Below are 26,822 nucleotides of genomic sequence, written 5' to 3' on the forward strand. Positions count from 1 at the left end.
CATTTATGCATACAATAATACAATAATTACTTTGAATAGATTAACCTAAACCTATATAAGATATTAAAATTTTGGAACAGATCTCAATTACAATTAGAACTATACATCTAATGTTTTCGTCGGTTTAAATTAAATCAGTTAATTTTTGCATACTCTTAAAGTTTATGAAAATATGTTGCTGTCTGTTCAATTTAACTTTTTAACGAAAAATCAAGCATATATGATGCTTGACAACTTAAGTGCATAAAAATAAAAATATCACGATTTCAAACGACGAATTGACTAAAGGTTCAATTTCAATATGTTATCCAATTTTTAATGCATAAGCTACAAATCTTAATTGCTTGCATAACCATATAGCCATAATATATATAGCCTTTCATTTTCCCTTCCACCCTTTCTTGCTACTGTTGGGAGTATCTGCATGTTCCATAACCTGTTTTTTTTTTTTTTTTTTCCATTGGCAAGAAAATATCAAATTACTTCAATACCCCTTGCAAAGTAATTATAATGTCTAATGTATACAAAAATACATCAAAATCTATTCACAAAAGTAGCAAAAACAGATACTTTAAAACGAGTTGCATAACATATTAAAACAGTTTCGGTTTGAAACAAACAATTTTAATATGTCTGGTCGGGTTGACCCATCAACACTTCTTTTATCCATTTTTATAAACAATCTTAGTAATTAGCATATAAAATGTAATTACAAAAAACTGTACTATTAAAATAACAATTTAATTTATCTAAATAAAATGGTTTGATCCTAGCAAACACAATTTTAGGGTAGCACGCCAGATAGGCTAAGTGAACATTATGTCTAATTATTCAATATAGTATCAAAGGTTTTTATTGAATTGTAAATTAAATCAAATCATGTGAATGTTTCTTTTTAAAACAAGAATGATAATGAAAGATCAAAATGAATAAAAGTGGGAAAAACTTACTTGGGTCACTGAAGGTGACTAGACCACTTCCTTTAAAATCACAATTCCAATAATTTCTTCCATGCATTTGATAATACGCATTCATTGCATACGATGCATGTGCATGAACCTTATTCGGCATAAAACACCCCCCATTTTCATAAACCTCCCTACAATCCACACCACCTGCCCCACAACAAAAGTCCAAAACACCCTGAACCACCCTCTCATCGGCATGTGGCTTAGCCACACACCAAACCGACGGACCCCTTTGAACCATCTTCGACCCTGGTCCGAACCCAAACTCCATTTTCGTTCCACTACAAAACTCACAACTCAAGTCCACATCATAAACCTTCGAACCATCCCCATTGAAGAGTCCAAAGTTTCTCTCACTTGCTCCCCCTTCTTTTTTGTTTTCATTAAATAAAGCGAACACAAATATGTCTATTTTGTCGTTAGGTTTCATTGGAGTTCCTTTGTTGGATTGGGCCTTGGTGATTAACCTAGTGTTGTAGGTTTTCGCATTGTCCGGCGAAGCTGCTGTTTCGTCGGGCTCGCCTTTTGACGGCCATCCGGATTCGGAAACAGTGATATGAATCGATCTGTTTCCGAATCCGAGCGACGCGATCGCTGACCTGATCGCGTCGATCTGTGCGTCTAACATGTTTGTGTAGACATATCCGCTAGGGTCGTGGACCCCGGTGGAGTTCCCGAGTAGCGCGTATTCTAGTGGGACTGTGGTAGGGTTGTCCCGGTAGGCGAAGTAAGGGTAGGCATTGACCATGAATGGTGAGCCGGTGTCGGCTAGGAAAGTAACAATGGAGGTCATTGTTGGCATGAGTGTGGTGGCGAAGGTGGAGGTGGATGGTGGAAATGAGGTGGCTAACACCGCCATGCTATGTGGGGTGGTGATCTTGATTTTCCGGTCAAGTCCACGGGATAACAAGACTTCGTGTAGGTTTTGCATAGCTTGGATAAGGTTATTAGGGTCAAGGCTGTCGTCATCTGTGGCTAAGTATTCATTGCCGACAGCAATGGCGACAATGGAGGTGGCGGGGATGAAAGGTGCGATACGGGCTGAGAACCAGTCCTGGGCGGCGGACTTGGTGGAGCTTATGTTAGCAACATGGTTGTTCTCGACGGCGACTATGAGGTCTATACCGGTGTTGGAGAAGGCTTGGAGGATTTGAGGGTTGGAGTCGTAGATCTTGACCTTGTCAATGAGAGTGGATTGGAGGAGTTGGGCTACTGTTTTTGGTGAAGGAAGGTTGTTTCCCAGTGTGCCATAGTTTATCCCGACGGAGGAGACGGTGGTAATTGGGCAGATGAGGTGGAGGAGGAGAGGAAGGATATAGAGTGGTGCCATTTTTTATGGAGTGAACCAAGCTAGCAAACATGTATGGAACGAGCTCATGATATAACCTTTTTTTCTCAATATTGCCATTATAAAATGATAGTGAAGTTTATTGTGTTGTACACTATTTTTAAAGCTAATTACAAAACAAAGAATAGAAAGTCATATTATAAAATAATAATATTTTTAATATTCTCTCATAAAATCATTACATATTTGGAGAAAAGAGTATTTGTTAATTTATAAAATCATTTTTTTCAAACATAATATTTTGAGACATATATTTTTTTTTTTGGGAAAATGATATCATTTCACAACAAAAATATATTATTTTCACATAAGAAGAATCAGCTAACAAAACTATATGTTTGAAATTTAAATAAACTTATATGCATCAAAATTCGTTACGGTGAAAAAAAAACCCATCATCTTTATCGGGACTCTAGATCACAACCATGTGTACTTAACCAATTTCAGACACCAAAAAAACGTTTCCATTTAAAAGATTTTATTTTCACTAAAATTTACCACAATCTATCCAATTTTGTTGTAAAGAATGGGACCTGATATCTGAAAATGTTGACAAAAAGGATCAATCTATTTCAAAAAGAAGCCATGAAAAACACTTTTTCAAGTGGAAAATATCTTTTTGGTTCCAGCTGGTTTACTGACACATACGGAAAAGAATGACACATTTCCGTGATTTTTGTATCATATTCATACCCATCATCATCTATTCTAGCACATTCAAACAATGGTAACTTTAGCAATTATTACCTACACGACCAACACTGTATTATCTTTGACTAAAACTTATTTCGATATGATACATTTTGGTTACTTTTCAGACAAAGTTGAAAAAAATGGTTTATGTGGTCCCCTCGATTTAATTGTCGACAACGATTAGGGCTCCGACGGTAGCAGCCGAAGGAGCTACGGTGGTTGGTCGGTGCATTTGTATGTCGTACTGCTTGTTGTTGCCCTCAAACATTAAGTTGTTCTCTTTCTACTTCAAGAACTTGAGGGATATCTCATATATCATGAGTTCATGACCTCATTGGCAATCTGATCGATTATGTCAACGGTCATAACAATTAAGGATGGTTTGAATTTTCAACAATATGCTTTGAGTTATACCCTTCTCTTTTTAGCCATGGAAGAAATTACCCCATAATGAATAATGGCTGGATGACATCTCAGTGCACAACTTTTCATGATTAGAGCTTTATGTCCCTTTGAGTTTTATTTGTTTAATATCCCTTTGAATTTTATTTGTTGAACTTTTCATGATCAGAGGTTAAATTTCTAATCCTAATTTGGTGGTGTTACAGTATACTTTCTATAATGACTGATGCCGTCTAAGAAAGTTACTTGTTAACCTAAGGTGTACATGAGCGGAGGGTGCAAGGTGAGCGACTGTATAGAGCTCATGTTGTGGAAGGGGCCAAATTTTAAATATGAGTAAGTTCACAGTCTAGCAATCGACCCAGTAATCAAAAGGATAAAAACGTATGTATTTTTCAATTCCAATAGCTAAAGCTACAATTAAAAATTGCAACAACTCAAGTTTTGAAAATTTTGTCATTAAAATAAAATTGCATTTGGGCTAATGCAAATGTATGGTAAACAAGAGCTTACGTCTTGTTTCAATTTCAAACTTCCAAATTTACAGCAACTGCAAAGCTTGAACGATGTTTTTTTTTCTTGGTTTCTTGATTTCACTAGACTTCATCTCTCGTTTATATAGCACTCTCATTCTGTTGGATAAATCGGTTTGAAATATCCATAAAATGAGTTTTTAGTTTCAAAGGCATTTTAGAAAAGTTATATATTTAAGTTTTATTTTATTGTTTTACAGTTTGATTAGGATTCTGTTTCAATTAGTATATATAGTTGTAATAATTTGTTGGAACCCCACGTTTTTTTTGTTTAACCTTTGGAATCAAGTAATTACTTTTTTCTTCTTTTCTTTTAGCAATTGTTTTCTTTCTTTTTGCTTCTTGTTGGTCAATCTTTGCAACACAAAAAAATTGTATCTTGTTTGTTATCTACACTTAGTATCAGAGTCTAGGGCTCGTGAAGGCATAAAGCGGCCGGTTTGAGAGTCGGTTTCAAGAAAATTGTAGCCTTTTGCTGCGGGGCAGACGCAATGGGAACCAAGTTCGGTTTAAGGGGCGTATATTATATTTGAGCGCGAGTTGAAGCATCTCAACTACATCCCCGATTTCTTTTAATCGAACTTGTTCTAAGGTAGAGAGAGACTAACCGAAGACACGAAATAAACGAAAGGGAAGACGTCAAAGCGGACGGCTTTGAGTCGGTTCGTTTTGCGGGTGACGGAAGACGGTAAAGGTGGTCGTGACCTTGTCTTGTTGATCGGTGGAAGAGTGTTATCGGAACAAGCTTGATTAAGGAGGTCGGGGTGGTGAAAAGAGATATTAGGATGTCATCAGTTAAAGAACAAGGTTCAATGATGTTTCAAGTTTCAATTTTGACTCCAACGAATTATCCGGTGTGGGTAATCAAAGTCAATGCGATTTTGGATGCACACGACACATGTGGGACGATTGAATCGAAGGCGTTCGGTGGAAGAAAATATTGGAATATGATTGATCAATAAATGTATGGTTGTCAAGACATGAAGGGAATAGACAAACAACACGATGTGAACATTATGACAATGGACGTTCAAATCTGGATGACTTTGGAAGTGGCCAAGGAAGAGGTCGGGGTTCGGGAGAAGTCAAGATGGTAATAAACATGTCTGAGATAAAAGTCACATTAGATGTTACAAATGTGGTGAGCTTGATCACTATAAAAATGAGTGTCCTAAATGGGAAAATGATCAAACCGATTTAAAGAGTGATTGTTGGATTAATCGGTTTGAAATATCCATAAAATGAGTTTTTAGTTTCAAGGGCATTTTAGGAAAGTTATATATTTAAGTTTTATTTTATTATTGTAGAGTTTGAGTAGGATTCTATTTCAATTAGTATATATAGTTGCAGGGGCGTATCTAGTATGGCCTAAGGTAGGTCCTATGACCTACCTAAATTTCAATTTCATTTACGATATATATTGTAGAAAAATTAAGAACTACCTTAGAAAAAATAAATAACCTACCTTGAGTTTGTTATTAAAAAAATGTCTTAAAAAATCATTTTAAAAGAAGAAAAAAATAAGTTATTAGGATCAATTTGTTATTTTGAATTATGGGATTGATAACAAAAAAATTAGCCACTCTTAATCGACACTCTCAAAATATCAATAAATAAATAATTTGTTGTAATAAAAAGAAGCTCACATGCTAAAAACTCTTACTCTCCGTTCACCGCTTTATCAATTGACTAATAATCAACTAGTTTTTCATTAAAACCGTACTGCTTTTTTCATTTATATTTCAATTGTTTTGTAAAAAATTTTAATGGGTGGTGTCTGATTGGTTTTAACAAGTTAAACTGATTCGTCTAGTTTTTTAAGTATACGACCTGACCCGACCCCATACAAGTGTTGTTGAATTTCTTTTATTAGCTTCACTTAATTTGGGAACCACATGATTTTTTGGTCTAGATACGCCACTGTAGTTGTAATGGTTTGTTGGAACCCCACATTTTTTTGTTTAACCTTTGGAATCAAGTAATTACTTTTTTCTTATTTTCTTTTAGCCGTTTGTTTTTTTGTTTTTTGTTTTTCTTTTTGCTTCTCGTTGGACAATCTTTGCAACACAAGAAAATTGTATCTTGTTTGTTGTCTACACACTCTAATGTTTTATTGTTAACTGAAATTAAACAACTTAGTATTTTACTATTCTTAATTTTTAAATCTGACGGCATCTCATTTTATATTCTGATTGTTGTCATTGATTAACGAATGTAACACAATAACATGTTGGTGATTTTAGTATCACCATGTCATTTTTAAGTAACTGGAACTAACATGTGAGTTAAGGGGTTTCATGATTTGTACTCTAATACATGTACGGGTTTGTGCGGAGTGCACGCATGTATAAGATCATGTCAGAAGCCGGTTTGACGACTAGTCAGGGTTCGGGGTTTCCAAAGGGGCAGTGCTCCTGACGGGGTCCAAGGGGCCAAGCCCCTGGCTGGAAAATTCAATTTCTTGAGGGTGATTCTGGTAAATCTAACAAAATTCGTTAGTGTTTGGTAACCCTAATCCGGATTAATATTACTTGCTTCCTAAGCAAGTAATGACGGCCAAACCCTAATGAAACCTGTAACGCCCGTAGATCCGGGCTAGTCAACTTAGAGATAATAGGGGTCCAAAAATGACTTTTCGATAAAATATTATTTAGAATAAATAATTTGAACCAAGTTGTAGGATATGTCACAAGGTGTCCGTACATATAAAGAACGCCGAAATCCAAGTTATAACGAAGAAGTTATGACTCGTCGAAGTTTCGCGACGGAACCGGCACGACACCGGGAAGCGTAAAAAGTGAATTTACGATAGAGCAAGATTTAGCCTTAGTGATCTAAACGAAAGTTGTAGAATATGTTAAACCGAGAAAATCCATAAAAAGAACGCCCAAATCTGACTTCGTATGAAGAAGTTATGATTTTTCTAAGATTCGGCTTAGCAATGTACAGCCCGAAACTCGAATTTTAGTTCGAGCGGTTTTTGGCTTATGCGACCTAAATGAGAGTTGAAGATCTCATTAATAGGAACTCAATGGTAAAAATACAGACGAAAACGGAGTCCGTATGAAGGAGTTACGAATTCTTCGCGGTCATTTAACAGTCTAAACGCCTTGTACTGTTAAATTTAAGATCGGTCGAGAATTAGTCGACGGAGTCAGAATGAAAGTTGTAGATATTATTTTTACCTACGCGTGGATATAAAGAACGTCAAAAACGGAGGTCATATGTGAAAGTTACGGATTTTAGAAGTCGGAAGTGTGCTGTGCGAAAATGGGTGATGTGGCACAATATTGGCCATTGCTTTCTCCACAAGGCTTGCCACCAGATGGTGACATGTGGCACCACGTTCAGCCACATTTCACCCTATAAATACCACCTCTCCCACCCTCATTTTCTTCACACATTTCCCATTCTTTCTTCTCTTTACTCTCTCTCTCTCTCTCTCTCTCTCTCTCTCTAGCCCCGAAATCCACCGAAAAGCCTAGGGAACCTCCCTAGCACGAGGCGGAATCCCCGGAGTGCTCGACGGCTCCGAGAAGAAGAGCTTTTCGACTCGGAAACGCTGCTCCAAGCAAATCCTGGGTTTCTATAAAACCCACTGTAATTGAGCTACGCCTACGTTATTTTTAATATAGCTTTTATTTAATTATAGTAACGTTATTAGGAACTTATAATTTATACTTAGGCTATTATTATGGGCTATATAAGTATTTTTTTTATGCTTATATAATAATAATAATAGCTAGACTATTAATTAGTCTCGACGAATAATAAACTAAACTCTAGTGGTAATAATACTAGGTTTCGTCGAAGAAAATTCTTTTTAAGAAGCGAAGCGCTGTCTGAGTTCGAAATCACCACCTTTTCAGGTGAGTGCATAGTTACTTTCTGTAACGCCTGTGTTTCTGGGCTTGCCATTTTTAGGAATGTGATAGTCTAGGTTAACCTTTGTAACCTGTTTTGAAATAATAGAAGTGTATTATTTGAGTATTATATGTTTTGTGCTTAATTGATTAATTAGGTGGTTTGATTAATTAAGAATAAAAATAAGCGTCAAAATTTAAGTGTAAAACAAACTTGATATCTTTAGATAATGTTGTAGTAGTTGAAACGAGGTTTCCGAATATATAAAGAATGTCGAAATCCGAGTTATAACGAAGAAGTTATGACCTGTCGAAGTTTCGCGACAGAACCGGCACGACCCAACGCGACCCAGCGCAATGTAAATAGTGAATTTAAGGTAGATAGATATCTATCCTTAGTGATCTAAATGAGAATTTAAGATCTCATCGATAGTAGTGCAACGACGGAAAGACGGATGGAATCGGATTTCAGATGAAGGAGTTATGAATTTCGAACGGAGTTTTCCTGTCCCGGCCTACTAAAAATAATATATAAGTAATATACTTATAATATATTAAAAATAAAGTCAAAATTAGCCAATGGAGTCTAAACGAGAGTTGTAGATCATGATCTCACCTTCGCGGCGATATAAAGAACGTCGAAAACGGAGTTCGTATGCGAAAGCTATGAATTTCTGAAGTTTGGGGCGCAAAACCCCAAAACTGTCAGAGACCACGACGTGGCAAGTAGTGCCACGACGTGACAAGTGTCCTGACACCTCCGGGAGGCCCCCAGATGCAACTTGGGATGACGCATGCAGTGACGACCAAGCCCACGACGTGGAAAAAGGTTGCCACGACGTGGCAAGGGCCAAATTTGCCCTATAAATAGATTTGAAGGGCCAGCCGTTTAGGGTTGCTATTTTCTCTCTTCTCTCTCCTGTTTTGCATCGATTTGCTTGCTAGAAGTACCCCGAAGCCCCGGTAATATTCCCGAGTCCCGAAGCAAGTCCCGAGATCCCGAAGATCCCGAGAAGTGCGGTTTCCGAGCCGAAGCTCTGCCCGCGAGAAGTTCGATTTTTGTAGAGATCTTCCAGATCTGCTGCGGATTACTACTTTTGCAAGCCGTAGTACTGTCCGATCATCTTCTGATCAAGTGAGTGTATACTACCTTTCATAAACGCAATAATAATACAAGTATGGTTTGAGTGTATTAAGTTTATTGTCGTTTATACGTGTGAATGCGTTGTTACTTTCTCCTAACGTATAACTATGAAGTATTTTATACGAGATACGTGTTATGTGTATGTTTTGTTGTTATGTGTGTGAATGTATATTCACTTTCTTCTATCTTACAGATATGATTATTTCTATATGAAATATATGTTATGTGTGTGTGCCTCATATGTTATATGGAAAATGTATTGATCAAGCATGCTATACAGGTTTTGAAAATATGTATAAAAATGTATGTTTTTATCTACTAATATGTTGGGTAGAACATGGGTAGATAGTTGGTGTGTAATAAACAGATGAGAGGCCTCGTTGTTGTTTTGATTCAGTCATCTAGCGGAATTTAGATGATGACCACGGACTTTTCTAGACAGTCCAGTGGAACGCTAGCAGGCTCATAACCTGTAGGTGTTAATGAACTTGGGTGTTCATTCGTTGTATTCCATCCCCCTCATGGTTGCCTTATTTGACTTATATTGCTGAGGAACCCCCGCAGCATGTGTTGTCACCCCGATGAAAATATTCTTAGATTAGGTCCCTTGTGTTAGTTATTTTAGGGACGTAAAGTGAGAATAACGGGAATGGGTAACTGGGTTATTGTTGGTTGATAATAATTAATTTAATTATTAATTGTGGGTTGAAAACCCTATATGCTCACCAGGCTCCCAAGCCTGACCCACTCAGTTTTATTTGTATTACAGGAAGTGGCGCAAGGGCGTAAGATAGATGAACCATCAAGTTGTTTTGTTTACAAGTCTGTACATATTTGTTGAATGAGTTGTAATGTTATCGTTTATGCTTATTGATCTATATCGGAACATGACACCCCGAGTTTTGATTATATAATGAAAAATACATTTCTTTTATGAAATGCTTTGGTAAACATTGTTTTATCATATTTTGTTTTTGGGAACAAATTCCGCAACTCTTTCAAATCAAAAGGATTTACTCTGAATTTATTTTAAAAGCATAAATGAAAATCGGTCTTTTCTGGCCGAGATTTTGGGGATGTCACACTTTCAGCTTACACATAGATATGAAGTATTTAATATAAATTACGTGTTATGTGTGCATATTATCTGAATACTTGCTATCTATGTTGGATGAACGTTTTATACACGTTTTCAAAGATTTAAACTGTATATGTATTTTATATCTACAAAATGTGTTGGGTAAAACATGGGTAGATGTAATAGTTGTTGTGTGACAAAATAAAATAATGAGAGGCCTCGTTATAGATGTTATTGATGATCCAGTCATCTAGCGGAGTATAGATGACGACCACGGACTATTCTAGAGACTAGACAGTCCAGTGGAACACTAGCAGGCTCGCAACCTGTAGGTGTTTATTCGAACTGTGTGTTTATTTGAACTGTGTGCTCACCAGATGTACTCCATCCCCCACATGGTTTCCTTAAGGACATTTGTTGCTAAGGAATCCCCTTAGCAGTAATGTCAATCCCGATGATAATCCTTAGGATAGGTCCCTTATGATAGATGCTTAGGGACGTAATGTGAGGATAACGGGAATGGGTAATCGGGTTTGTTTAATTTAATGAAGTTAATAAACTGATTTATTGTGGGTTGAAAACCCTATGTGCTCACCAGGCTCCCAAGCCTGACCCACTCAGTTTTATGTATTACAGGTAGTGGCGCTTGAGCATATATATGATGTTTGGACGAGGGATTACGGATATAGGCATGTAGATATGAAATAATGTATTAAGGCTTGTATTGTATTGTTTATGCTTTTGATCTGTACGAACATGACATCCCGAGTCTTTTAATGAAATACATTTCTATGGAAATGCTTTTGATAAATCTTTATCATATTATTGTTTTGGGACAAATTCCGCAACACTTTTATTTAAAATGTTACTCTGATTTTTAAACAAAGCATAAACAAACCGGTCTTTTCTGGCCGTGATTTTGGGGATGTCACAGTTGGTATCAGAGCATTAGTTTAAGCGAACTAGGAATATGGATTTATTTCTAGACTTAAACTTAGAATGCTAAGCGATGATTGTGAGGTGTGAGCACTAGATTATTTTAGGAATTGTGCCTAAAATGCTTTTATGTGCTAAATGCTTTGTGCATGATATGTTGTTAATTGTTCGGATCTATGGTCTGTTGCCGACCGGATCTGGAAACCTTATGTGTTTAGGATTCTAAATGTACGACTACGATATTAGAACTAGCATGTAAACATTTCGGAGTGATAAGGATGATTTAACCGTCAATCCTAAGTAAAGATCTGGATTCACCTTATTCGGTGTATAGATCAAGATGGCAAGAACCCGTAGCGGAAACGTGAATGCAAATGGGAACCGAAACCAACCCCCAGTGATTGAGCAAATACCGGTTGTGGTAGCCGCTGCTGAGCCAATAACGATTGCCGGAGTACAAGCGATGATCCAGGCGATGTTGGATCGTCAAATGGAGGAAACCAGGCGTTTGCTTCGGCAAAATCAAGAGGAAGCGACCATTCAGATCGAACAGCCCGAGTTGAACGAAGGGCAGACTGAGGAAGGAAACTACAGTGGGACTGTTGGTCAAGTCAACCCACCAATAGTTCAACAAAACAACCAAGATGACGAAGTCGAGAGGAATGGATGCAAGTACAAGGATTTTCTGACTTGCAAGCCATCGACTTTCACTGGAAAGGAGGATCCGATCGGGGTCATGGATTGGATCTCGAAGATGGAATTAGCTTTCATGACGTGTGGTTGCAAGGGAAAACAACAGACCATATTTGCAGTGCGTCAGTTTCGAGGAGGCGCTGTACGTTGGTGGAATACCTTGGGGAAGACTCTGAGCCCCAATGAGCCCCTGCAACTAACATGGGCAGAATTTCTGGTGCAATTCAAACGAAAGTACTGCTCAGCCCAAAACCTGCTCGAGCTAGAGAATCAGTTTCTAACCCTGAAGAAGGAAAGCATGTCGATTGATGAATATACCAACAACTTCACAGAGAAGATGGAGTTCGCCTTGTGCCTTGTTCCGGATAAGCTGACGAAAATCAACAAGTACGCAAATGGACTTCCATGGGAGTACGCGGTGCTAGTGCGTCAGGCACCTACTCTGGAGGCAGCTATATGGGCTGCCAAGTCTGTGGAAGATATGATTAAGGGAAGAACTGCCAACAAGATTGAGGTTGGCGAAAAGAGGAAGTTTGAGGGGTCTACGAGGCCCAATAAGAAGATAAAGTCTGGTACAAAGGAGTTTAGCGGAGGAGGAAACAAAGTGAAATGGTGCGAGAAGTGCAAGAAGAATCACTTTGGGAAATGTAGCGAAGAAGTGACTTGCTACAAGTGCGAGAAGACCGGACATTACGCCAACGAGTGCACCGCCAGCAAAAGGGTGTGTTATGAATGCCGTGAAGAAGGGCATGTTGCTAAGGATTGCCCGAAAAAGAAAGAGGCGGCAAGACCAAACATTCCGCCAAAACCAAAGGCAAGAGCATTCCATATGATCCTAGATGAAGCAGCTGACGATGCAAGGAATCAGGAGTGAGGATGGATACATGGAGATCAAGTTATGAAGAAGCCATGTAGATAGTGTCATATGGTATAGCCTATTAGAGGCATAATCTAAGGTGAACTTGAACACCCATGTAATCGTTTCAAGGAATAATATAAAACCTTTATTTTGATATTTTATGTGTTAAGTTTTTATGTGATTTTCTTGTATGGTGACTTGGAAAACTGCGAGACAATACTTGGGACGAGTATGAGTAGGTGTGAAAGGTAGTAGATGCATATACTACCGGAAGCACAGGACTCACGCTTGGATCAGGGAAAGTCACAAGGTTACCAAGAAGCTAGTAATTGATTTCGTTTTATTTAAGTATGTCGTTACCATTGTTTCGGTAATGACTAAGAAAATTGTTGTTATCCCGACCCTAGTGGTCATATCACATTGAGTCCGACTACGATGAGTAGGTTACGTGGTTCAGAGAACCAAGTTTGATGTAGCGTCCGACTTAAACCAAACGCTTGAAATCAAAGCGATCAATAGAAGTATCGCGGTCGTTGTTAAAAAAAGTTGGTAGCTAGAAATGCTACATGTTAAAATGTGATTATATCACATTAGACCATGAAGGAAGGCATATTTCATTCCGGAATTTGACTCTAAGAGACCTGAGTCTAAGCGTTGTTACGTACGATAATAGGTCATTAGAATATGACACCTCGATCAATTGTAGCAATCAAATTAACTTGTCCTAAGAAGAAGAAGGTGTCTCTGATAAAGAATGAGCTTGTGACACAAAAGTCATGACTGAAAGTCTAACGAGTAGGTGCAAGACCAAGCACCGCCTGCAATCAAGGAGTCCAAGAGTTAGATACCCGTTCGAAGCAACATAGAAGTTACAGTTACTACCTAGGAAGAAGAGATAATGTATGGAGTCATTATACTGCCCTGTTTCGTTGATGATTCCGGGACGTAATCATCCTAAGGGGGAGATAATTGTAACGCCCGTAGATCCAGGCTAGTCAATTTAGAGATAATAGGGGTCAAAAATGACTTTTCGACAAAATATTATTTAGAATAAATAATTTGAACCAAGTTGTATTATATGTCACAAGGTATCTGTACATATAAAGAACGCCGAAATCCAAGTTATAACGAAGAAGTTATGACTCGTCGAAGTTTCGCGATGGAACCGGCACAACACCGGGAAGCGTAAAAAGTGAATTTACGATAGAGCGAGATTTAGCCTTAGTGATCTAAACGAAAGTCGTAGAATATGTTAAATCAAGAAAATCCATAAAAAGAACGACCAAATCTGACTTCGTATGAAGACGTTATGATTTTTCTAAGATTCGGCTTAGTAGTGTACAACCCGAAACTCGAATTTTAGTTCGAGCGGTTTTTGGCTTATGCGAACTAAATGAGAGTTGAAGATATCATTAATAGGAACTCAACGGTAAAAAGACAGACGAAAACGGAGTCCGTATGAAGGAGTTACGAATTCTTCGCGGTCATTTAACAGTCTAAACGCCTCGTACTGTTAAATTTAAGATCGGTCGAGAATTAGCCGATGGAGTCAAAATGAAAGTTGTAGATATTATTTTTACCTACGCGTGGATATAAAGAACGTCAAAAACAGAGGTCGTATGTGAAAGTTATGGATTTTAGAAGTCGGAAGTGTGCTGTGCGAAAATGGGTGATGTGGCACAATATTGGCCATTGCTTTCTCCCCAAGGCTTGCCACCAGATGGTGACATGTGGCACCAAGTTCAGCCACATTTCACCCTATAAATACCACCTCTCCCACCCTCATTTTCTTCACACCTTTCCCATTCTTTATTCTCTTTACTCTCTCTCTCTCTAGCCCCGAAATCCCCCGAAAAGCCTAGGGAACCTCCCTAGCACGAGGCGGAAACCCCGGAGTGCTCGACGGCTCCGAGAAAAAGAGCTTTCGACTCGGAAACACTGCTCCAAGCAAATCCTGGTTTTCTATAAAACCTGCTGTAAGTGAGCTACGCCTACGCTATTTATAATATAGCTTTTATTTAATTATAGTAACGTTATTAGAAACTTATAATAAATACTTGGGCTATTATTATGGGTTATATAAGTATTTTTTTGATGCTTATATAATAATAATAATAGCTAGACTATTAATTAGTCTCGAAGAATAATAAACTAAACTCTAGTGGTAATAATACTAGATTTCGTCGAAGAAAATTCTTTTTAAGAAGCGAAGCGCTGTCTGAGTTCGAAATCACCACCTTTTCAGGTGAGTGCATAGTTACTTTCAGCTTACACATAGATATGAAGTATTTAATATAAATTACGTGCTATGTGTGCATATTATCTGAATACTTGCTATCTATGCTGGATGAACATTTTATACATGTTTTCAAAGATTTAAACTGTATATATATTTTATATCTACAAAATGTGTTGGGTAAAACATGGGTAGATGTAATAGTTGTTGTGTGACAAAATAAAATAATGAGAGGCCTCGTTATAGATGTTATTGATGATCCAGTCATCTAGCGGAGTATAGATGACGACCACGGACTATTCTAGAGACTAGACAGTCCAGTGGAACACTAGCAGGCTCGCAACCTGTAGGTGTTTATTCGAACTGTGTGTTTATTTGAACTGTGTGCTCACCAGATGTACTCCATCCCCCACATGGTTGCCTTAAGGACATTTGTTGCTAAGGAATCCCCTTAGCAGTAATGTCAATCCCGATGATAATTCTTATGATAGGTCCCTTATGATAGATGCTTAGGGACGTAATGTGAGGATAACGGGAATGGGTAATCGGGTTTGTTTAATTTAATGAAGTTAATAAACTGATTTATTGTGGGTTGAAAACCCTATGTGCTCACCAGGCTCCCAAGCCTGACCCACTCAGTTTTATGTATTACAGGTAGTGGCGCTTGAGCATATATATGATGTTTGGACGAGGGATTACGGATATAGGCCTGTAGATATGAAATAATGTAGTAAGGCTTGTATTGTACTGTTTATGCTTTTGATCTGTACGAACATGACATCCCGAGTCTTTTAATGAAATACATTTCTATGGAAATGCTTTTGATAAATCTTTATCATATTATTGTTTTGGGACAAATTCCGCAACACTTTTATTTAAAATGTTACTCTGATTTTTAAACAAAGCATAAACAAACCGGTCTTTTCTGGCCGTGATTTTGGGGATGTCACAAAACCCTAATTGTGTTTAGTCTATAAACAACTCTTCGTTTCGATAAGAAAAAGGTTTTTAGCTCTCGTTTTTCATCACACATTCACAGAACCTTTTAGCATAATAGCTTACGTTTTCTGTGCGTAGAAACGTAGGTGTCCGCTTGGATTATGCTAGACTAAATTTCTTGTAACCCAGCTATAGGGTAGAAATATCAGTTCGAAAAGTGATATCACGATCCAAGCTGGTATCCAGATCTCCACCGCAAACCCTAATTTTCCCAACATAACAAACAAATTCTAAATAACTAAATAACATTATGAGAGTCTCGCGATTCTTTTAAACATGTAAGATTATTTATCGAGTTATCGCCGTATGAACAAATTTTTGATTATATATAAAAATTATATTTTGGGGTCCTTTTTTTTTGCAATGGGCCATTAAAATCAACGGAACCTTGGGTGTACTTTCTATGAAGACCAATATCATCTAAGACGTTTGCTTGTCTTCAAATGCCACTACATATTAATCTACCTAGTCGTCATGTATTGAAATGGATCCATGGTATCATCATCAAGAACTTGTAGAAACATATCATTCTCAATAAAAATGACTAAACAATTGTTTAAAACTTGATCATTCCTGTTATTCCGCAACTTATTCTCTCTACACTTATTGTGGAAACACAATATATATTTTTTTCATATCATTATCTTATTCCATACATTAAAAACATGGCACAATCATTTTAAGTGAGGATATAATAACACAAAACTTGTTGAATATATATATATATATATATATATATATATATATATATATATATATATATATATATATATATATATATATATATATATATATATATATAAAACAACTTTTTTTTTGAAATGCTATAGTACCCAACAACCCATATAGTTCCGCCACTACATCCATGGTCATGTTATAGGATTGCATTATATCATAAACAATAAATTAAAGAGAAATTAAAGACATCATGTTTCATTATTACAAGACTTCTTCAGTATCCTTTATTTCTCTATGACTTGTCGCTCACAATCATATTAGAATGCATACTTTTGAAGCATAACAATTAGACCCGTACAAAAAGACTGATCTCAAATCGGATCCAAAAAAAGACTGAGACCAAACCGGTCTAAAACGAGACCAGACTGAAAAAAGACTAGTCCTAAAAAAGACCGATCCGAGACCGGTCCAAAAAAGTCTGGACCGTGTCGAGACCTATCCCAAAAAAAGATCAGGCCGTTCCGAGACCGACACAAGACCAATTTGAAATTGAATGAGACCGGTATAGAAAAAAACACCAGTAACCAAACTTTATTAATATATCATTTTTGTGCTAATTATATAATTTTTAATCACAAATTATTTAACTTATTTCATTTTTTCTTTTATTATACTTAAATTATGATTTTTAATAAATCTTAATTTATCATTTCGGTGTTAATTACATATTTGTTAATAAAAAAACTCGAAACCAAAACAAAAAAATCAAAAAATACTGAAACCGAACAAAAAAAAACACGTAAATCGAACAGAAAAAGGCGGACCGAAAAACCATGAGATCGGACTGAAAATACCGAGACCGGTCCGAAAAGAGACCGATCCGGAAAAGACTAGACAAGAACAAGACCGACCGGGATTGCTCCAAAAAAAACCGGACCGTTCTGAAAACAACCTCAAAAAGACCATAGCGTTTCGAGACCGACCTAAAACTAGTCTGAAACCGCCAATGTGCAGCTCTAGCAATAGAAAAGATTGGGCCAAATCCGAACAAAAATCAAATAGAGAAGATTGGGCTGGGCTTTTTTTCAAACGATAAGTGTGTCTGTGTGTGGATTGTTGCCGGATTAAAAGAAATCAAATTCGGAAAGCTTTGGAAAGCGGAAACATCTTGACCTAGTTTACGTTCCAGTTCCACCCTAAAGGCCACAGCCACAACCACAACTCTCCTTCCTCATTCCTTCGGTCCCTTGTAAATAACATCAACTGCCGGTGCTATCAGCCAGCTCGACGTCGCCGGTGTAGCAACCTAGTTTCCGGATCGCCGCAGATCATTCTTCTCGCCGCCGCATCCCTTTCAGCCTCAGGTAGGATTTTCATTGTGACCTTTGTTTATCTATTCTGTAAATTTCGGGCTTGCAGCCTCACAAACGTAACTGGCCAGATATACATGTGAGTATGTCCCTTTGGTTCTCATTATGTATTCTATTGACATAAACATCGGGTTTTTCGTATCTAAGTGTCTACATCATTGCGTCATTGTAAATCACCTTAAACATTGAGTAAATTTTCACTCGAAGTTCACCCCAAATCAATGTTGATTATATTTATTTCTTGAAGTATGGCTGAAAAAGGGTATTTTGGTGCAATGTTTTGCATATGATGGCTTACACTTGATCTCTGAATAACAGGTAAGTACTGTTGACAAATTCATATTGCTGATGCAATTTTCTTTGGGTGTTGCTATTTAGTATTTACAACCTTTTTGCAGGGTGCAAAGTGTAAAAAGCAACACCCATTTCTTTGCACATACCCTTGAGTAAGCTATACAATTTTTCTTAGGTATAAGAATAATTTGTATTTTAGATTGCTCCAACATAAATGCAACATTTTCTTCTTTATTAGTAAAGTTAAAGACTTAAGACCCAGATTATTTCATTTCTTAATGATTATTAACAAAACATTGGTGACATTGGTTTTTGATGATATGTTCTTTAAAGTTTTGTTACAGAGTGTATTTTTGTATCTGGTTATCAATCAAGAACTTATTAAATTATGTGTCATTATTGATTGTATTTTGGTATTTGGTTATTGAACAAAAACTTATTAAACTATGTGTCAAGTCAAATGTTTTATTCTGGTATAACATCTAACTTGTTATATAATTTGATGAGGTGTTTCTATGTCTATCAAATATTCTAAATACATTAAAAAAAAGGATAAGTTAAAAGTATATGTTGGAAAAAATCAATGTTTACATTAGCTTTCTTTGTTGTAATGTTGTGTTATAAATACAATATTTTCCTGTTGCGAATCTGTTAATTTCTTTTTTCTTAGTTTCCTCCAGGGCATGAGTCATGATCGATTGATAGGGTTAGTTTTGGAGGGCATAGTGCCATTTTTGTAATTTTTGTATAATCTCATGTCAAAGTCGAATGTAAAAGGGTTTTTCACATGTAAGTCTCTTGATTCCATTGTCCTCTTATGAAAATTGGTTATTTTTTGTGTATATCTCATTCCTTGACACGTTTACTAAGATAATTAAGAAGTTAATTTCATTTAGATTTCATAAACAAATCGACATATAAAACTTTGCAACACTGATTTTGGTTTATTTTTTATATTACTTCTATGCAAAAAAATCAATATGGTTAGCTTGTGTTTTTGTGTAGGGTTTGATTATTCGGTTAACCAATTAATGAATACATAATCAAATATAACAAACTACACAATTCATTTCTACAATAAGGAGTAAGGACCATATTTTGTCATAATATTTTCCAAAAACCATAAAAAGTTGAAATTAAATTTAAACAAACACTATGGAATAGAACAAACAAAAGTATTTTAAATCACAGCATGTTTATCTTCATAAACAACTAAACCTACAAATCAATAACACATTCAAAGTTTAGTATAACTTCAAAAAAAAAACCTTCTTTTCTAACTAAAAAAACAATGATTAAAGGATGAGATTCAACTTCGATCAAATTTGTAAGATTACACATGGCATATGGAAGGATTTGGAAAAACAAAAAGTCGTTCAAGATTAGTGTCATGGTATATTTGTCAAGGTTTGAAGAGAAGTGTGAGATGTTTCAGCAGCCAACTAGGTTTGAAGGTTCATGGTTAAAGCGTTTTTTTTTTTTTTTTTGCCAAAGGTTCAACCTTTGGGTGTTTTGTAAAAGCTTCAAATTTTAATATAATCAAAGGGTTTGCTTAATCAAAACATTGAAGAAATAAATAAAAAAAAGTTCGCTGAAATACCTTCGATTAGATGATGATGCCATCTGAAGTTAGTTTTCTGATGAGGAAGAAGAGAGTGAAGTTTAAGATCAGGAGCATGAAGTTAGGGTTATATGTTGGATTAGAACTAGAATGAGATGAGAAGCAAAAGCAACATATATGAGAAAAAGAAATTAGGGGTTTTAAGGAGACTTGGAGAGAAAAGAAATGTAAAATGACTTGAATGCCCTCACATGAGGGGCAAGTGACATGTGTTAACGGATGAGAGATAACCAGGGTTATCTCCAAGGACCAAAACAATATTAAAACTTATTAAAAAAGACCAAATTTGTAATTATGGATGTACATGGATCGTAATAAAAAAAAACCCGTCAAACCATGTTACCAAAATTTTCTATAATATTTTTAATATATTTGTTGGTTCATTATTATATATTATTATATCTTGAATAAGAAACAAAAAAGTAAAACTAAATTTTTCCTAATATGAACTCTAAACATCTTTTTGTAAAAATAAAGAAAGTATTAATTTTTTGATTAATTGTCCATGGCGAAAACCGTTAAATGTAACTGAACCGAAATCCAAATTTTTTACATGTTGTTTATGATCAAAAAAACTACATTAAAAAACCGCTTTAATTAACCCGAAAATCGGTATGATTTATCGGTTTTCCGCTTTCTGATAATCTGTAGTTCCTTAAATTGGATGTGAAGTTTGTTTCTTTTGAATTTGGATATAAATGTCAATTTTTAAATAGGTCAAGGGCAATTTATGTAATCCACTATAAAATGGATTTGGGGGGATTATTATCTCGTTATTTTTCAAGTTTCAGCTACTCAGTTTCGTCACCATTCTTGCTGTTTTTCAGAAACTTGTAGATGAAATCACTCAAATGAGACCCCATGCCCATAAAGCTTTAATCCTCAGCACTATCTCTCATGATCTCCAGCTTCTTAGGCTCATGTCGTCCTCTCTCGATCTTTATCATCCGTCGCCTTTTGTCAACCCAACAGAAAATCAACTCAAGAAAAGTACCTCCATACGAAAATGCAGATCGATCTTATATGGATTTATCTCAGAAATTCTACGAATCGATGAAAGCATGCGTAAGTATTCGGTCGAAACCCTTGGCTCGAGGACTACATTGTCAACTGATCACAACTGGGTTAGACATTTCAACTTTTGTCCAGAACAATTTAATCAACTTGTACGCGGGTTGTGGTTTGATCGATGATGCGTCATCAGTATTTCATGAGATTGAGTTAAAAAACGTGTTTAGCTGGAACACGATGATCGAAGGGTTGATAGATTCAGGACGGGTTACAGCTGCAGAGAAGGTGTTTGACGAAATGCCTCAAAGGGATGTTGTTTCATGGAACTCTATGATGTCTGGTTATTTTCGTAATGGGTTTCCAGAGAAGACTATAGAGGTTTTCATTTTAATGGTTCGATGTTCTAACACTCTTCCCGATGAATATTCTTTCAGTTGTGTAATGAAAGCCTGTGCTAGCCTCGAAAATCTCAACTTGGCTTTCCAACTACACAGTTTTTCTGAAAAGTTCAAGTTTTTAGGTGATGATTCTGTTGATTCGTCAATAGTTGATATGTACATCAAGTGTGGAGCTCCAGATATTGCTGAACATGTTTTCTTGAAGATGCCAAACCCAAATCTTTTTTCTTGGAATTCTATGATCTATGGTTACTCACAACTATATGATGCTCAAAGGGCCTTGGAACTGTTCGATCAAATGCCTAAAAGAGATCTCGTGTCTTGGAACATGATCATTTCAATATTGTCTAAGCATGGTCATGTCACAAAGACTCTTGGTATGTTCATTGAGATGTGTATCCAAGGCTTTAAACCAAATTCCAAGACATATGCGAGTGTCTTAAGTGCTTGTACTAATGCACTTGAACTCAAATGGGGTATCCATTTACATGGGCGAATCGTCCGAATGCAACAACATATGGATGCATACATTGGCACTGGTCTAATTGACATGTATGCCAAATGTGGACACTTCAAAAAAGCATGCAAAATATTTAACAATTTGAAAGAACACAACATTGTATCATGGACATCAATGATAGGAGGAGCAATACATAGTGGCAATGAAGTGGAAGCCATTTCATTGTTCAAACAAATGAAGGAAATTCCAATAACCTCTGATCAATTCACTCTAGCAACTGTTCTTGGAGCTTGTTGTGGTTTAAAAGATATTCACCTCGGAACCCAAATCCATGGATACTCGATCAGAATCGGAATGGAATCTCTAATTCCCGTAACAAATGCCCTAGTTACAATGTACGCGAAATGTGGCGACATTTGTAATGCAAATCATGCATTTAAGTTAATGCCATTTAAAGATATCATATCATGGACAACCATGATCACGATATTTTCCAATATCGGGAACATAGAAAAAGCTCGGGAATATTTCGATCGAATGCCGGAACGGAATCTCGTATCTTGGAATTCAATGTTGAAGGGGTACGTACAAAACGGGATTTGGGAAGAGGGTTTTAAGGTTTTTGTTTTAATGAGACAAAAAGGAGTTAAACCGGATTGCATCACTTTTGTAACTTCAATAAGCGCGTGTGCTAATGCAGCCATTTTAAAACTCGGAAACCAAGTAGTCTCTCAAAGTGTAAAGTTTGGGTTTGGAAATGACGTTTCGGTAAAAAATAGTATAATTACAATGTACTCAAAATGCGGGCGAATTCAAGACGCAAAAAAAACATTTGATTCGATAGTGTCAAAGAATTTGATTTCATGGAATGCGATGATGGATGGTTACACGCTAAGTGGCGAGGGTAATTTAGTAATAGATACGTTTGAGAAAATGATATGGTCGGGCATACTGCCCGACCATATCAGTTACGTATCCGTCCTATCGGGTTGCAGTCATTCAGGTCTGCAACCTGAAGGACAACGTTATTTCAATATGTTGCTAAAAGATGAAAGAATTCCACCAACTTGTGAGCATTACGCGTGTATGGTGGATTTACTTTGTCGTGCGGGATTTATCGAAAAAGCAAAAGATTTAATTGACAAAATGCCAATTGAGCCAAATGCTGCGGTGTGGGGAGCTTTGCTTGGTGGTTGTAGGATTCATGGGAATGCAACAATGGCGGAAACGGCTTTGAAGAATCTTGTGGTATTGGATGCGGAAGATTCCGGAACCTATGTGTTGTTAGCGAATCTTTATTCCGTTTCCGGGGAGTTGGATTCCGTTTCCGATGTGAGACGGGTTATGAAGGAGAAAGGAATAAGGAAAAATCCGGGGTGTAGTTGGATTGAAGTTGATAATAGGGTGCATGCTTTTACTGTTAATGATACAAATCATCCAAGAATTAATGATGTTTATAAAAAATTGGAGGAGATTATTAAAAAGGTTGAAGATGTAGGAATGTATTCTAGTAATAAGGCGAAGGCTTATCATAGTGAGAAGCTTGCGATGGCTTTTGGGTTGATGAGTTTGCCAGCTTGGATGCCTATTCATATAATGAAGAATCTTCGAATATGTGATGATTGTCATTCGGTGATGAAATTGGTATCTCTTGTTACTTCAAGGGAACTTGTAATTCGAGATGCAAATCGGTTTCATCATTTCCGGGATGGGTTTTGCTCATGCCGGGATTACTGGTGAAATGGAAACTAGGTTTAGTATGATGGAATATAATCTCAAACGAATGGAATGGAATCACAAACAATGGAATGCACAACTTAATATAACGGACAAGGTGGTTGATGAATCATTTTATTCTAACATGATGTTTGGTTATTTAAAGGAATGAAATGAATCATTCAAACTCAAACATGTTTTTATTATGTATTTTTAAAAAAGATTAAATTAAACTGATAAATATAAAAAATGTTACTTTATACAAATAAACTTCACAATCGACAGAATGAGACAACAAAATGGTTCTTAGACAACAAAATTGAAGTGAAAAACATTGGTAATATCTAACATTGTATGAAGCATATACTTAGCATCTCATACTACGAAACTCCCGGTAAGTTTCCTCACATAATTAAAGAATCAAAGTCACATTGTTTTACATGTTTGACACCCTTTGTCTCTTATAAATCCTCATGTTCGAAAGATCAAATTAAAAAGTCCACTACCAAAAATGGCAATAAAAGTTTTATCAGCACTCGATGCAGCAAAAACACAATTTTACCACTTCAAAGCAATCATAATCGCGGGAATGGGCCTATTTACGGATAGTTATGATTTATTTTGTATCCCCGTAGTCATGAGAATGCTTGGAAGAATTTATTACCCCGAAATCCATCGAACCATTGACCAAAGAAAATGGTTTGAGGTCCCATCCGTCATTGCATCAACTATGATTGGTGTTGCATTAATGGGGACGGTGATCGGGCAGCTAGTTTTCGGGCGGCTTGGTGACCTTGTCGGGCGGCGCCACGTGTATGGTGTTTCGTTAATAATGATGGTGGTGGGGTCCATTGGGTGTGGTTTCTCGTTTTCAGTTTTGACTCCAATGGTGTTTGTTAGTCTTGGATTTTTTCGGTTTTTGCTTGGGGTGGGAATTGGGGGGGATTATCCGTTATTTGCCACGATTATGTCGGAGTTTGCTAATAAGAGGACACGTGGAACGTTTATTGCAGGTGTGTTTTCTATGCAAGGGTTTGGGATACTGTTGAGTTCGCTTGTTACAATGATCGTCTGCTACATTTTTAGAGGTTTTAGTGATAATTTAAGAACGGTTTCGAAACTCCCGGAGTCAGAGACAACTGCACCGGTGCCGCCAGAATCTGACTTGGCATGGCGGATTATTCTTGTGGTCGGTGCGATTCCGGCAGCAATGACTTATCATTGGCGGATGAAGATGCCAGAAACCGCCAGGTACTAAGAGTATCTCCATTCTCTAACCCAACTCCATTTATGGTAGACCGGACAATTCGTGTTTCGTGTCTATTCGTGTCTGACACGTATTTTAAATTCGTGTTTCGTGTCTTACACGTGTCAAACACGAATTTACCTGTTTAGACACATATAAGACACGATACAAATTCATGTTGACACATGACACATATATACACATATATACTTTAGGGTTAAATTTTATATTTATAATATATTAGGGACCAATTTCATAAAAGTCAATAATTATTTTATAGCCCTAGCGTAAAAAGGCATTAAAAACGTGTCTATTCGTGTTTTTTCGTGTAACATAGCTAAAAAATGTGTATATTCGTGTTGTGTCACGTGTTACGCGAATTTTTTACGTGTCGTGTTCATATTTGATACCCCAAACATGTTTTATAATTTGTGTCGTGTAAATTCGTGTCTGACACGAATACACGACAGCAAACACGGATTGTCAGGTCTAATTTTTGGTATTAAAAACGGTGTAAATCATCTCCAATTCAACAATATTTTTTACACCAAAACTGATGTTACGAATAGTATTACTTTAAATTTGAAGTCTTACTATTTATTTATAAAATATAGCATTGTACAATTCTATAAATCATAAGTTGTGTACCGAGAAAAATTATTATATACGAATCACTACTACTACCAATATAAGTATGTATGTATGATGCAAATGAATAGTAATACATCAAATTGATGAGCTAGATCTTCCATGCCGACTAAAATTCAAACATAAATGAACATGAATACATCAAATTTGTTGTTTACCAAAATGGTATATGGAATAATGTTTTGGTTGGAGATATTTATCAAGAAGTCTGGTGTAAAACTAGTCACGATGTTGGGTTGAAAATACATATGTTGCAAAAGAGAAGTTTCTTTAATGACGACTAACTTATTGTCTCTACAGATTCACAGCTTTGGTGGAGAAAAATACTTTAAAAGCTTCAAAAGACATGGAAAAAGTGATGAATAATGTATCACTAAGCCAAATCCGGGAAGATATCGAGACAATGAACACACCGAACACACGTGCAGCTTTATCAAACACCTACCCATTATTCTCTCAAGAATTTTTCCGGCGACATGGCCGTGATCTCATCTCCGCCGCCGTTAACTGGTTTTTGGTCGATATCGTCTTTTACAGTCTAAATCTATTCCAATATCATGCATTTAAACTTAAAATGATTCCAAAAAGTCACATGAATATATACGATGATGCACTACAAATTGCAAAATTCCAAGCAATCGTTGCCATTTCTGCCACGATTCCCGGCTACTTTCTGGCGGTTTACATGATTGATTATGTTGGGAGAGTCAAGATTCAAGCAACCGGATTCTTTTTCATGGCAGTAAGTTTGTTTACAATTGCTTTCGTTAACAAAAGCAATTGGGGATCCGAACCCGAAGATTCAAGTATTGGGTTTATGATACTTTATGGGCTTACATTCTTTTTTGCTAATTTTGGGCCGAACACCACCACATTTATAGTTCCAGCAGAGCTTTTTCCGGCGAGGTTCCGGGCAACGTGTCATGGGGTTTCCGATGCTGCTGGGAAAGTTGGGGCGATAATCGGGTCGGTTGGGTTTTTATGGGCCTGTCGTGACCCACCAAATGGGCTTGGGGTGTCGCATACTTTGAGGGTAATGGGTTTAGTCTGTGTTTTGGGGTTTTTTGTGACGTATTTTTTTACGCGAGAGACGATGGTCCGGCCTTTGGAGGAGAATGAGAATGTTGATGAGTTTACTGGTGTTTGTTTTATTAGATTTTGGCCCCATAAAGTTTGGGTCAAAAGATTTGATGAAACAATTGTGAATGATCGTGTACATCTGTCTTTATCAAATGCATTGTAGCTTGTGTTGAATCGTCATTGTAGATTGTTTGGGTGGTCTTAGGTGACGGTTGAAAGTGGTGGTTATGAGCGGAGAACGTTGGTTAAATAAAAGTTCATAATGTCGTCTATCAATGATTATTTGGTATGACACACTTCAAATCACATGTTTCAATCTCACAAACTTTAATCTATCAATGATTATTTGGTATGACACACTTCAAATCACATGTTTCAATCTCACAAACTTTAATCTTATGGTGGCCTCTGTTGAAAAAAAAGTTCTAATAGTAAGATGCTTTAGATAAAAATCATTTTTTTCTTCTAATTTTTGGAAGAGGCGGTCTTAAGTATTTAACTAATCCTTTCGTATAACAAATGATTTAGATCATTTTATAAGAGAACTT

At 36.6% G+C, this 26,822-nt stretch overlaps 2 protein-coding genes, 1 non-coding gene and 1 pseudogene across 10 annotated transcripts; 3 read left to right on the plus strand and 1 right to left on the minus strand.

Annotated features, from left to right (window-relative positions):
• Positions 1–264: 264 nt before the first annotated feature.
• LOC145013126 (glucan endo-1,3-beta-glucosidase 12-like) lies at positions 265–2,388 on the minus strand. The gene is made up of 2 exons (XM_078971932.1): positions 951–2,388; positions 265–436 (listed from the first exon to the last, which is right to left on the minus strand). The coding sequence occupies exons 1-2, from the start codon at positions 2,296–2,298 to the stop codon at positions 405–407; spliced, it is 1,380 nt and encodes a 459-aa protein (XP_078828058.1). The 5' UTR covers positions 2,299–2,388; the 3' UTR covers positions 265–404.
• A 15,180-nt stretch (positions 2,389–17,568) lies between these two features.
• LOC145010961 (pentatricopeptide repeat-containing protein At5g40410, mitochondrial pseudogene) lies at positions 17,569–23,444 on the plus strand (annotated as a pseudogene). 7 transcript variants are annotated; one of them, XR_013664001.1, is made up of 3 exons: positions 17,569–18,118; positions 18,199–18,246; positions 18,765–18,936. The product of XR_013664001.1 is annotated as a pentatricopeptide repeat-containing protein At5g40410, mitochondrial pseudogene, transcript variant X4 (transcript). The 7 variants fall into 7 exon arrangements; XR_013664002.1 differs by having other exon boundaries at positions 18,775–18,936; XR_013664000.1 differs by having other exon boundaries at positions 17,569–17,794; positions 18,048–18,118; positions 18,199–18,936.
• LOC145013686 (small nucleolar RNA snoR101) lies at positions 18,092–18,153 on the plus strand. Its single transcript, XR_013665233.1, has one exon. It is a non-coding gene; the product is annotated as a small nucleolar RNA snoR101 (small nucleolar RNA).
• A 364-nt stretch (positions 23,445–23,808) lies between the features above and the next one.
• Positions 23,809–26,505, plus strand: LOC145011959 (putative inorganic phosphate transporter 1-9). The gene is made up of 2 exons (XM_078970712.1): positions 23,809–24,551; positions 25,495–26,505. Exons 1-2 carry the CDS (start codon positions 23,812–23,814, stop codon positions 26,435–26,437), a joined length of 1,683 nt encoding a protein of 560 aa, XP_078826838.1. The 5' UTR covers positions 23,809–23,811; the 3' UTR covers positions 26,438–26,505.
• Positions 26,506–26,822: the final 317 nt, after the last annotated feature.

The sequence above is a fragment of the Lactuca saligna genome, chromosome 8, assembly GCF_052625555.1.
Source record: "Lactuca saligna cultivar CGN05327 chromosome 8, ASM5262555v1, whole genome shotgun sequence".
NCBI lineage: Eukaryota > Viridiplantae > Streptophyta > Magnoliopsida > Asterales > Asteraceae > Lactuca > Lactuca saligna.

Coding starts and splice junctions, on each gene's coding strand:
- LOC145013126 (XM_078971932.1), bottom strand. CDS start 2,298: ATGGCACCACTCTATATCCTTCCTCTCCTCCTCCACCTCATCTGCCCA. Junction 437..950: donor AGTCACCTTCAGTGACCCAA/GTAAGTTTTTCC, acceptor AAAAAAAAACAG/GTTATGGAACATGCAGATAC.
- LOC145011959 (XM_078970712.1), top strand. CDS start 23,812: ATGGCAATAAAAGTTTTATCAGCACTCGATGCAGCAAAAACACAATTT. Junction 24,552..25,494: donor AAGATGCCAGAAACCGCCAG/GTACTAAGAGTA, acceptor TTGTCTCTACAG/ATTCACAGCTTTGGTGGAGA.